General features: G+C 46.8%; 1 protein-coding gene across 12 annotated transcripts in view; it reads right to left on the bottom strand.

The window, feature by feature from the left end:
• Tenm2 (teneurin transmembrane protein 2) overlaps positions 1-12,588 on the bottom strand; it is a 1,235,501-nt gene that overhangs the window by 92,644 nt on the left and 1,130,269 nt on the right. For all 12 annotated transcript variants that reach the window (XM_075941316.1, XM_075941315.1, XM_075941317.1 and 9 more), the window contains one exon: positions 6,723-6,869. In XM_075941316.1, coding sequence (XP_075797431.1) covers positions 6,723-6,869 — 147 coding nt within the window. The remainder of the gene's footprint in view (positions 1-6,722; positions 6,870-12,588) is intronic.

Here is a 12,588-nt window from a genome sequence, read left to right as displayed (position 1 = left end):
TGGGATCCTGCATATGGCTCCAGATACGTTTATCACAAGGCCTTTGGAATCTGAGGAAAATCCTTGCCCAACCCAATTAACAGAACTAAGTTGCCCTTTGGAACCACCTCCCACCTGACTGACTCGTTGGCACATGTGCATGCATTAACCACGGCATTATGCAGTGGACTCACCAAACACTGCCTTTCACTGGGTGAAGAGACTGGACTCTTCAGATTTAATAACCATGTCTTTCAGAGTCTCTCAAGTCCCTAGCTTGGCTCTGCTAAACGCACAGACAAGGTGAGGTATTAATTAACAAGTGAGATAAATGCCCAATTTACATCCTTGAATCAAGTCAAACCAATTTGGATGGTGAAGGGATGGGAAGGAGGGTGAAGGAGCTGTGGGCATGGGGCAGATTTCATCGGTTTCAAGTGTTCTGGGCACAGTCCAGAGTTATGCCTCCTCATTTGGACTTGGCTGGAGTGCCTTGGATGATGTGCCCAGAACTCAGGCCAGCATCCATATCTCTTAACCCAAGGCGGCCTCCTCTGGAGCAAAACAAGGAACCAAACCTTGCCAGGGGAGGCAGAGTAGATAGCAGGGTTCTGGATGGAAACTGGAGTGGTGTCTAATTTATACAGAGAAATGAAGACGCTGCTAGTGGATTGAGGGGCCTTTCCATGGCTCATTCTACTCTGTGACTTGGAGAATTCCCCCAGGGACAGGATGAAAACTCTGGACTTGACTTTTGAGATGTGCCTTCTCTCATCCCATTAATGTCACATTCCGTGACAGTCCTTTCTCATGGTTCCTACCAAGGTACTCTCTCTCCCTTGGTCACTTCTCATGCTCTGGATTATTGAAGTAATGGTAGTCTTTGTGTACCCCATCTTTTCAGACGGAGAGTGACCCGTCTGTTTCCCAGCAGTCAGTTTCTATGGGTGAACATTTGGTAGACTCTGGAAATGTTCGTTAAACTGAGAGTGAATAACTTCACAGGGGCTGGATGCTTGGAGGGATGGATGAGTGGAGGGGCAGGTGGACGGATGAATTCCAAGGCATATGGAAGAAAGGATGGATGGAAGGGTCACTCATGACAGAGAGTTAAGGGCTTTTCAACTTTGAATCAAACATTGTTCCCTGCTCCAACTAGTGACAGAGAATAGTTTTAAAACACCCTTGGTAGACGAGGCAGGTGTGGGGGGTATGTTTGGAGTTTAGGAAGGTGGCAGGGAGGAAGATGGATAAAGCATATGATACACACATATGGACATGTTACAATGAGTCTACTCCAGTAAAAACAAGATGAGAAGACGATCTCATCGCCTTCCAGTTACGCAGGAACTAAACCTGAAATAATTTATGCTTTTTCTCCTAATTGTTTCTTCCTCTCCTCATTTCACTCCTCACCTTCTCTGGGATTGAAGTGGGGAAGGATCTGGGGTATAGGTACAATGACATAGGCCTGGGCTAGCCACCCCAGGAGGAAGTGCCACTTAAAATGTTTCCCCCAATATGTGGTTTGTGGGACACTCTCTGGGGTGGTTGGTGGCATGTAGACGACTGTACTGGAAATCTGACTTAAATGAGACTCAAAATGCAGGGATCAAGAAACCTGACTTCCAAGGTCTCCACGGGGCCCTCCACAGCACTGAAGTTTAATGGGTTAGACTCTTCGCAGCTGTATGTATGCATTATGGGAAAGTCATTGGTTGGAGTCCGTTATATGATTGTCTCTAGAAATTCTAGAAAGCAGCATTAATAGGAACACTATTGAGGCCAGCACTGGCCAACCTGCCTGTGCATTCTACAAACCAAGCATCTGTCAAATACGTAACACGCATTTGCTCGCTTAAACTTATACTAACTCATGGAGTTGACATAATCACACCCGTTTTCTTTTTTCCAGACAAGCAAATTGAGACTTTCAGAAGTAACTTGCTGAGCCTCAGTTATCTCAACACAGGCTAATTCTGAAGACCAGAGGCTGCAATCCTATGATGCCACAGGGTCACACTACAGAAGCAAGGGAGAAAGGGTGGGATGCCGTCTCACGCTGTGCTGAAAAAAGAATGAAGGGGAGATGACGGTTCTCCCTTGCAGCCATGAGGACAGCGACACAGGCAACACAGGTAAACAGAACGTGAGTAGCATAGGAGGGGCGTTCTTCTGCCCCTCCAGCTGTAGGCTGATGAGGTCACAACCCTGTCTTGTCAGGACTGCAATGTCGTTCTGTGCACCAAGTGAACAGGGAACTTGATCTAGCCTGCGGGAGCTTCAGGCAGACTCCCATGTAGGCTGGAAATGATGGACTTGGGGCATTTAGCACATAGAAGCTGGGTGTCCTGCTTCTAAGTCCTGGGGACAAAGGGGCCTCTAGGGAGTGAGTAGAGGCTCTCCAGGCCAGACAGTCTAACGATGCCTCCTCACCTTGCTGTTCCCACTTGGAGAGGAAATCTACATTCTCTCCCTCCTACCCCTGGCTGTGATGAACTAGAGTTCACACCTCTGCCTTGGTGGTGATAATTAAATATTATCCGCCTGTCACTTGGCACACATGTTGTGTGTATTCTCAGACTTTAATGAGCTGGTATTTGTCTCCTGTAAGCAAAAATATTTCTTTGAGTCTCTCTTTTTTTTTTCAAGTTGGGGTGAGTGGTTCAAGTGAAGAGCTCTTGCTTTTAAAATGACAGTCTCTGGCCAGCATGTCTGTGGACGGTCTCCACTGTTTTGGTTTTCTTTTCTTTTGGCAGGGACAATGACACTCAAGGTTTGTCCCTTCTGAAATGGCCATTGCCTTCTGTTATGTGAGCAGCCACATGGCTGGTGAGTATTGTAGCAAGTGATGAGAACTCAGAGGTATGGGGTCACTATGTATGTTGTTGTGGGGACACTGTAAGGTGACCTTTTCTGACAGGGTTTCTCAGCTAACTACCAAAGAAATTTTCCCCAGATCTCCAAAAGAAGCAGTTTTATCTAGGTGCATTGAAAGAGAAATTAAGACGTTATACAAAATGAATGTTTTAGGACAGTGGATCTCAAAGGAAATCTACATCCGAGCCACCTGGAGATTTACTAGACTTTCAAATTCTTGTACCCTTCTAGAGACTCATGAGCTCAGAAACTCAGTGATGGGGTCAGGTCTTAGTCGCCAAGGTGTAATCAAATCCTTTAGGTCCTTTCCGAGCTACTAGGGAATAGGAAGAAAGTACAATGCATTCAATTCAACCCCGGCTGATGAAGTCAGTAAAGAACTTCAAATACCTCTACCAGGGTTTGTGTTTGTAACTATCTCAGCCTCAGTTTAGAATTAAAAAAAAAAAAACCCCATCACTTTAAACTGAGGATCTTCTCCACCCCCCACCCCCAATGTCTAGTGATGGGAATGACTGGCCTTTTCCAGTTCCCTTTGGAAGAACGCTCTATTATTTCCCCCATTCATGAGATTTATGACAAGTATGTTCTTCGCAGCTGCTCCCTGAGCTGGCACTCATGTTCTGCTTGGATGCTTCTCTGACCCAATGCCAGGTTTCTAAAGCACACAGTCCTTTCTGAGGACTCCCAGCACAGGAGAGAACCAGGTACTCCATAGGCAGGAAAGCCAGGGGCACCCACCCCTGAAACGTACGTAGAGAGAAATGGTGAGCTCACTGCCCCTGGGTCTGGGGTTGGTGAGAGGAACTTTAATATTTACCAATAAACAGCAAAGTGCTTAGCACACCTCCTAGGGAAGTAATTAACCATAGAAAGAACACCCTGCGCCGAGGCATCTCCTCCAAAAAAAGAACTCACTTAATTGTGAATTGCTTACGCCAGGTGAGAGAGAACCGGTGTCTACCCCCCTCACCTGACATAAGCAACTCTGAACTAACTGGGAGTTTCTTTTTATAAACACAGTGCAGAGACTTTCTTCTTGGTGGTAATTACTTCCTCGGGAGGTTGCGTTAATAGTTCCCATAAGAAGACCATTATTGTCTTTAGCATAATCACGACCTCATTTGCTTTTGTCCTAGCCTTTCCAGTACGTGGGCTCTGCCTCTTCAAGGGATCCTGAGTTATGCCTATCAAGCAAACCTTTCAGCCTGGGGATCAGGTACCTCAGGTGGGGAACCAGGATCAAGGTGAAGCTGACAGAGAGGGAGGCAGATGGCGCAGGGCCTGTTGGGGACCCAGACCACCCAGGAACCTCTTCTCTTCCAGCAATTTGCTATGCTTTCAGCTGCTGACACCCTAACAGGGAAGGGAGTCAGGGAAGTGGCTCCTTTGAGGAGGCAGAAGGAGCTGATCTATGAGCAGCCTCAGTGCTCGGTGAAATCACCAGGGAGGCAGAAGGAAAAAAGTCATTGGATTTCAACTCTCAAAAAATGCCTCTCGCCATGATGCCTCACCTTGGTTAAAAAAAAAAAAATGAAAGGGAGTGGCTTCTATTCGGGTTTTGTTTCAGGAGAGAGAAAATGAGCGAAGGACAGTGCCACAGAGGTGTCTGCCCTGTGGAATTCTTTGATCAGGAGCTTGTATCAGTGTAAGTATGTCTGTTTGTTCACAAATTATCTATGTACACAAAGGCAATCATTATGGAAATCGCCAGACGTCCATTAAAAGGATGAAGAAAAAGGAGAAAATTGGATGTCTAATATTCTCCTTTGTTTCTTACCAGGTTGCACCCTACTTTGGACACCCGCAGCTGACTCCAGTGGCCACGAAACAGGTGACTTTGATGTTGGAGGGCGAAACACGCATACTCTGTGATTGTCACAGTGGGATCGTAAACTCCTTTGGTAGGTCAGATAGCTGCACTTGGAAATCCTTCCACCCCTGAAACAACTTCATGTGAACTCACCCTGCCTGTGAGTCTTTTGGGTGGGGGAGGGCCACATACCTACACTGATGATATGGACAATACACAGTATTTGAGCTTAGGATGCTGGGCAGAGGAAGGCAGATCTCTGTGAGTTCAAGTCTAGCCTGGTCTACTGATCTCCAAGTGTGTCTTCACAAGAGGCTTGCTACCTCAGCTGTAAGAAACTAATACAAGCTGGGAGGTGGTGATGAGTGCCTTTAATCCCAGCACTTGGGAGGCAGAGGCAGGTGGATCTCTGTGTGTTCAAGGCTAGCTTGGTCTACAGAGCAAGTTCCAGGACAGCCAGAGCTACACAGAGAATCCTTGTCTTGAAAACCCAAAAACAAAACAAACAAGCAAAAATTTAGGAGATTTCATGCCCCACATGCTAAGAACCCTACTTAGCTTCCGAGCCCTATCATTACACTGGAATGTGTCCCAGAAGACTCAGCTCGAAGGTTCAGAACAAGGGTGGTAGTACTCAACCATGCCATCTGACTGTACAGACCTAGTCTCAGAAACTAGCAGGGTTAAACTGGGTCATTACTAACATGGCAGAAGAGAGGGTGGCGAACTTCCCTGTAAGGGATTCAGAGCAAATGTTTGACACCCGATGGCTGTGTAGGCTCTCTCACTCTGTAGGCTCCACTTAGCTCCGTGGTTAAGGTTGAACACAGAGCAGAGCTGTACACAAAATATAAACGAGGGCAGATGAGATGGCTCATGGGTAGTGGCACTTGCCTCCTAGCCAGATGATCTGGGTTTGATCCTTGGGATCCACAAGGTAGGAGGAGAAAACTGACTTCCACAACTGATCCACTGCCCTCTACAAACGCTGTGGCATACATGTTCCCCTTCTTCTCCGCACACACAATAAGGCCAAAGACATGTCAAAAAATTAAAAACTAGTATAAACTAATAAACACCACCACCTTCCTGTGCAAAGGACGGCATAGGTTAAGGGTTTAACGCTTCACCATGCAAGATAAAACAGTTTGTGAGATCTGCTAAGCCGTAAGAGTGTCTATAGTTAAAGATACTGCATTATATACTTAGAATTTGCTAAGAGGGCGGATGGCAACCCCACCTGTAGAAAGTAAGACTAAAGATGGTGGATATAACTCTGAGTGGTGATGGCCATGCTATTTTTTGTGAGTGTATGTATACTCCTAAATTCATCGAGATATGCATAGCTTTTTATATATAAATCATGCATCAATAAAGTAGTTAGAAAAATAAGTGTAGATATTTAGTTTGAATTTTATGTACTTTTTTGTGTGATGAAATATTCTTTAGATTATTTTCCCTCAGCCATCAAGAAAATGTTAAAAACCTTTTCTTTTCCCTTACAAATTGGGTTTGGTTCACGGTCTATCGTTGGATGATCACAGATTAGAACACATTCCTTTGTTCCAGAGCTGGGTTTGGGTCCTGGTTTCATGCTATATTGTCTTTAGAAGTAATGGAGCTGCTCTTTAGGTCTCGGTTGCCACATCTGCAAACTGACATCTCATAGGGCTGTCAGGATGAAGGGGCACTTGGCTTATGTCATCTTAGTGCTGTGTGAGGCTCCAACTGTCACCACCATTGTCAGTGACCATAACTGGCCACCCTGAAAGGTCTGACAGGACCATTCACCCGGAAGGCAATAACCAGAATGCAGCTACCTCTTTGCAATGATGAATATTTGAGAATACAAAGCCAATACCAAACCCTAGGTTGTGTCTCCAAGAGTCCTCCTGGCCCAAGGACATGTGTTCTCCGTTGTGTTGGCTTCAAAGGAAACATTACAACATTTGGCAATAGTATGGAAGAGATCGTTCAGGAGAATGACTCATGACGAAAGCACATACAACACACTTCTTGAGGGGATGGGAATTAGAAGACGCTTGCTCACCTCCCTCATTATCCTTGTTATCAGCACAGGAGGTTTCCATGGCAACGTTGCATCCGGGCCCTCTCCAGCCGGTCTGGCAGACACACTGCCAGCTGTTCTGACCCAGTGTGCATCTCCCGTTACCGTTGCACAAATCAGGGCAGCCATCTGGTTGGAGAAATGGAGAGAATGAGAAGGAGGGACATGAGGCCGCGCTGGGGAAGCAGGGGAGCCATGCAGAAGGGGAACAAGCCTGCAGGGCAGCCACTGGGCCAGCCTCACAGTGGGGCCCATACCTGCTGTCCAAAGAGTCAGGGGAAGCAGGCCATGCATGCAGGTGCAAGAAGGAGTTGGGGCACAGATGCAGGGGTTTCCCAGTGACAACTGACCTGGGTGCAGGGGACAGAGCAATCTTGCAAGTGGGGAGGGAATTCAGTGCACATCCCAGACAACTGTACCAGTGCTGGCCTGACAACCATACTAGCTAGGCTCTCATTTTCAGTCAGTGGCTCAGAATGCGTGGTATCTTGAGAAAAGCCTGCTCATCTTTCCTTCCTTCTTTCCTTCCTTCCTTCCTTCCTTCCTTCCTTCCTTCCTTCCTTCCTTCCTTTTCTTCTTTCATCCTTCCCTCCATTTCCTTATTCTTTCTCTCCCTCTTTCACTTTCTACTTCCCTTTCTTTGTTTTTAATGCTTTCTACATACAAGAAAAAAAATTCCCTACAAGCCCAGAGTCAAAATGTCCTCCATCTTGCAGAATTTTAAAGATAGATTTACATATGATTTTCAAGAGCTTTTTGTAACCAAGAAAGAACTGGATGGCGCTGCTGGCCATTTTTTTAAATTTTTGTAATAGCTTTAAGGGACACTTCCAAATGTTGGCTGCTTATCACCACCTATTTATGGTAGATTTAAAACTAGAGCAGGATTTAAAGGCCAAGGGAGGGGTAAGTACTGGACGACTGGGGACAGGATAGAGGAGATCTTGTGTTCACAGGGGAAGGGCAGTGAAGTCTACACAGTTCTGATTTCATAGCTTTCTTTCCTTTCTTTCCCTCCACCCTTTCCTTAGCGTGTGAAACCAGCAGCCTATTTTATTTCCTAAAAGCTCCAACACACACAGCAACTGTAGCATAGACTCCCAACCCGGAGCTCCGGCAGAGGGAGCTGGGTGAGAAGAAAGGGGAAAGTGATATGACCTGAGTCTTGTCACCCAAGCCACCATGGCCCTTTGTGAACTGGCGAGACGCAGAGGACCCGTGGCATGTGCCGACTCTCCTAAGACCTACTTGCTGGTAAGAATTTCTAGGCCTCTTCTCATTTTTCTTTCTTTGAGCAGTTTTATTGAGGCATAATCTACCTACGGTAAAATTTACCTGTTGTGCATGCACGCTGCAATGACACCTGGGGAAGTTATGGAGTTGTGCGATTGGAGGTATATCTTCTTGCTTCATTTAAATACACTCCAATGACCATTAATTTAGCTGTCCCTGTAAGTAACTATCTGAACATCTTGAAAACTCCCTCTCCCTCTGTGACCTCTTCCATTTCCAGAGCTGTTTCTCAACTACACCAGTGCAGGTCTGCCTGACATCAAAGCGCCTTCTGATGATAGTGGGAATTGGCTTGGAAGTCTGCATCTTCCAGGACATTCCAAAGGCCTTTACTGGCATCCCTCTTCTCTTCTTTCAAACACCCCTCACGTGGGTGCTGATAAACCTAGTTTGCCCATGTGGCAGCGGTGTGAGTTGAAGGAACTCCCAGGAAGAAAGGCCCAAGGCTCCACCATGGAGTTTGACTGCTGTAGGAAATGTCAGTCTGGGCTTGCTCTCTCCCATCCTGTGTAGCTTAGGATCAGAGTGAGTAGGGTAAGCAATAGGAAAGTCCTTCGGGGGAGGTCTCTGGAGGGCAGCTGTTCTGAGGGGAAACAAGGAGCCTGGAGCAGAGGCTCTGGCTTGTTGCTAATTCTAGCAGTGTGCACACGTGCCTCGGTCTCCATGCCTGCCCTTACAAAGTCCAGCTCAGGATTCTACAGCCTTCCTTACCAATGAGGTGACTGTGGCCCTGTCTGGGGAACCAGGGATGTCCCTCCTGATCACACCCTGAGACAGTGCTCCAGGGAATTCCTTCCTCACTTCCAGGGATGTACCATCAACACTTCTGTGGGAGCAAAATGGAGCTTCGGAGGAAAAGCCCGAGGGACATTGGATGAGTCGTCAGGGAGAAAGAGATCCTGGCCAATCTGCAGCCACCTTCTGCCTTACAGTCACCACCAGAGGAGTGTGCGGAAAGAGGTCAGAGAGAGTGCCCTACATGACAGACCTCTGAACATTTGCTTGGCATGGTTTCTGGTATATGCGCTTTGCCATTTAGCTACTCTGAGGCCTCATGTCTTACTGAAATCATGCCCAGAGTCTCAACGGAAGGCTCATTGTGTAGGAAACCCACGTCCACCACATAAAATTTAAATTTGCCAAGAGCCCCAGCATGTCAGTCAGAGATATGTGCTCAAAATATGTATGCTCCTCTATGGAATGAGGCCTCCCCCCCACTCTTTTCATTCTGACCAACTGAAGTGAGATAAACAGGGCAGAGTAGCGAGTTTTCGCCACTTCCTACGAGGAAGATGAAAACACGAACAGTGGGGAGCTGGCAAATCTCTGAGAAGTTTCAGGGCAGCTGGGAATTAATGGACAGGACTTTGCTTTTAGCTTGAAGAGGAAGAAAGCAGTCTTGGTAGGTGCGTGGCGTTGCTAGGCAACCCCAAGCTAGCCCTAGCGCAAGTTCATTCGGCTGGTGGCCTTCCCGAGGAGGAGGCGATTCTCCGTGTTTGTAAAGAGCAAAGCCAGCTTCTGCTTAAGGAAAAACAAAACCCAGGAAGGAATTAGTCTGGAGGGTAAATGGGCATCAGGTGGCAGCTTTTCTCTCGAGAGGATGCTTTGACTGAAGTTGGAATTGGCTTATGGGCTCATACTTGGGCATCCAAGAAATCGCTGTATGGAGTCCTTCCGAGTTTCAGGCCGGCTCTTGGATTTCCTTGAGTGCCGGCCTCTAAATGACTGGTTTAGCATCCCGGAAGGCAACTCTGTTTGGGTGCTTATCTCCTCAGCTAGGAAGAACTGATGGCTGCCCGGGGCCTTCAGGCTCTATTGTGATCCTGGATCAGTGATTCTTAACACAGGATTTATAAAAGATTTCCCTCTCTTTCTCTGGGGGACATCTGACAAAGTCTGGAGACAGTTTTGATGGTCATGTTTAGGGGTAATGAATGACACTTGAAACCTCATGGGTAGAGCCTGGGGGGGTGCCGTTCAACATCCCAAAGGCCCAGAAGAACCCCTCCCCACCCTCCAAGAATAGCACAGGTTCAAATGTCAGCAGTCCTGAGGTTGAAAACCATGGCTTTGTTAGATCTCAGACATGGTTGTTGTTGATTCACAGAGCCTCGCCTGACCTCAGCCTAACAGTGAGGGCTTGAACAAATAGGAGTCATTCCCACCTGTCCTTCTGAATCTCTTCCAACAGCCATGAGGAGGTAGAGGGAACCTTCCTTTCCAACACAGGGCCTCTCCTCAGGGAAAGTTTCCAAGGACACAGTAACATGGCTGGTATTGTCACCTCCCGTCCTATCCATAGCTGATACACACACATGCAGTAATCTCTACACAGACCAAAGCCCCACCACTAGACTCTTATGATGCCTGATTTTCAACCCTTAGTCCTCTCTAGCCCTGGATTCCGGCTCTGAGTTCCGCAGTCTTGTCTGTTCACCTCAAAATCGGGAGACTTCAACCTCTTTCCTTTTGTCCCCTCTAAACTGGTTCCTTGATCCACGAAGGCTCCTGAATCTATTCACTGTCAGGACCCAAGGCAGGCAGCTGCTCTCCTGCCACAGCTTCTCTCCTCTCTTGTAGTTAATTCCAATCTCCACTGCGAATTTGCCTTTTAACTCCGAGCTAAGAAGCAATGCTACTGCTGGAGACAGCCTGGATGTGTCCTAAGAGTCCATGTTTGAAAGCTGCATCCTCAGTGTGCTGGTGGGAGATGTGTGGAACCTTCAGAAAGTGAGGCCTTGGAGGGAGGTCCTCAGGTTATTGGGAGCGCCTCTACGGAGCACAGTGCGGCCTCAGCTTTTCTGTGGGTTCTGTTTAAGATGCTACAGAGAGGCACAGCCAATGGGGACTCTTTCTCACACTCTACATGTAGCGTTCAGACTTTCAGTCTCTTTTTAAAATAAAGGTATTTTTTTCTTGTACTAATGTAATGAAAAAAATTTCAAAATGTAATAAAAAAAAAGGAATACACAGCCACACCCGTCCTTCCTTTTAAATATCTCAGAATCTGCTCCCTGTTAATATTATGTTAATTTTGGTTTGGACTCCTAATTTCGCTCCATCCTGGACAATGCCGAAAGCACAGCTGCTTTCCATGGGTAAAGTCCTTAACGTGGTCCTGAGACCCTCCTGAACTGGCTCCCACCCTACTGCCCTACCCCAGAATCACTTTCGGTTTTGGCCACATACTCATTTCCCCAGCTCTACCCCACCCTTCATATCCCTGTTGGGAAGACATTCACATTTAGAAGCCCCATTCTTTTTTTTTTTTTTTTGCGTTATCCTACCTGCCCCTCTCTCATTATTGACTAGCACGTAATTGATGTGGGCTAGGCCACACAGCCAACCTATGACCCGCTGTCAGAGTGCCGAAGACGGTGGGCTTTGCCGTTAACTACAATTTGAATAGTGTTCCTAGGACTTCTCAGCGCTAAACTGAACGGCTGTCCTGGGCATGGCCATTGTGTTGTTCACCTGCCAGATGAGGGACCATCTCTAACTTATTTACTGCTGGATCGCAGTACTCAGTAGGTAGCTAAAGGGAACAAATGAACGAATGAATGAATGAAATGTCTGAGCGAAACTAGCGGGGCCAGTAGAAATGCGATCGTTTCTGAGACCTTATGTATAAATCCTAAAGCACTGGAGAAAAGAAGTGGAGTGAGGGCTTGTTGACAGAGCTACCAGCTAGGCAGGCTTTTTGACTTAAACAAAAGTTAGGCATTAGCAAAATAATGTCTAGGGCCCAGAAAAAAAGGGGAGCGTAAGTGGGTTTGAAGACAGCTATAATTACCATAAAAACACTTTTCTAAGACAGCATCAAGACGTGTTCTGCGGTGTGTGGCAATTTACAGGTAGACGTGCGTGGCTAATACTGTTTGGGAAGGAAGGACAGGTGAATGGGCTTTTAATGGGCCGACGGGCGCACTGGAGACGATTGGCCCCAATGCAGCAAAGGCAAGCGAGAACACAAACAGCCTACATGGAAACACCGATGACAAAGAAAGCTGCACAAATGCCACCTCCCTGCTCAGTTCAAGAGACTGCTAGGAAAACCATCACACACTGCTACAAGCCCTGAGAAGAGTTTCTTTTTCTTTTTTTCTCTTAACTGAGGGGAAACCACAACTTTGGAGGAAGAAAGTTCCGGGAGCGTTGAAGCCAGATCTGCCTTTTGCTATCCCTGTGATCTTGGGCTGGTCTTCTGGGAGGTCAGGCTGTTTGTAAAGTTCTGCCTCCTCTCCATTAATGTTATATACTGTGTCTCTCAACAGAATAACACCTTCAAGGGTAATATTCTGTCTCCGTTGTTCACTGAGACAGTTTCCATGTCTAGAAGGGCGGTTGGCACACACCGGACAATAAATGTTTGTTGTACACACAGGACAATACATACTTATTAATGGAGTAGCTGACTTCAGACGCTGACGATACTTGCTTTAAATAGACAGCAGTTGTGTTACACAAACTAAGCAAGAGGGAGGTCTTAGCAGAGTTTGGGGTATCACACATGCTCACTTGATACAGCGCATGTTGTTGAGAGTGTTGATACAGC

The sequence above is a fragment of the Microtus pennsylvanicus genome, chromosome 11, assembly GCF_037038515.1.
Source record: "Microtus pennsylvanicus isolate mMicPen1 chromosome 11, mMicPen1.hap1, whole genome shotgun sequence".
Taxonomy (NCBI): Eukaryota; Metazoa; Chordata; class Mammalia; order Rodentia; family Cricetidae; genus Microtus; species Microtus pennsylvanicus.
Note: the sequence above shows the minus strand (reverse complement) of the source record. Positions and strands in the feature narration are given on the sequence as shown.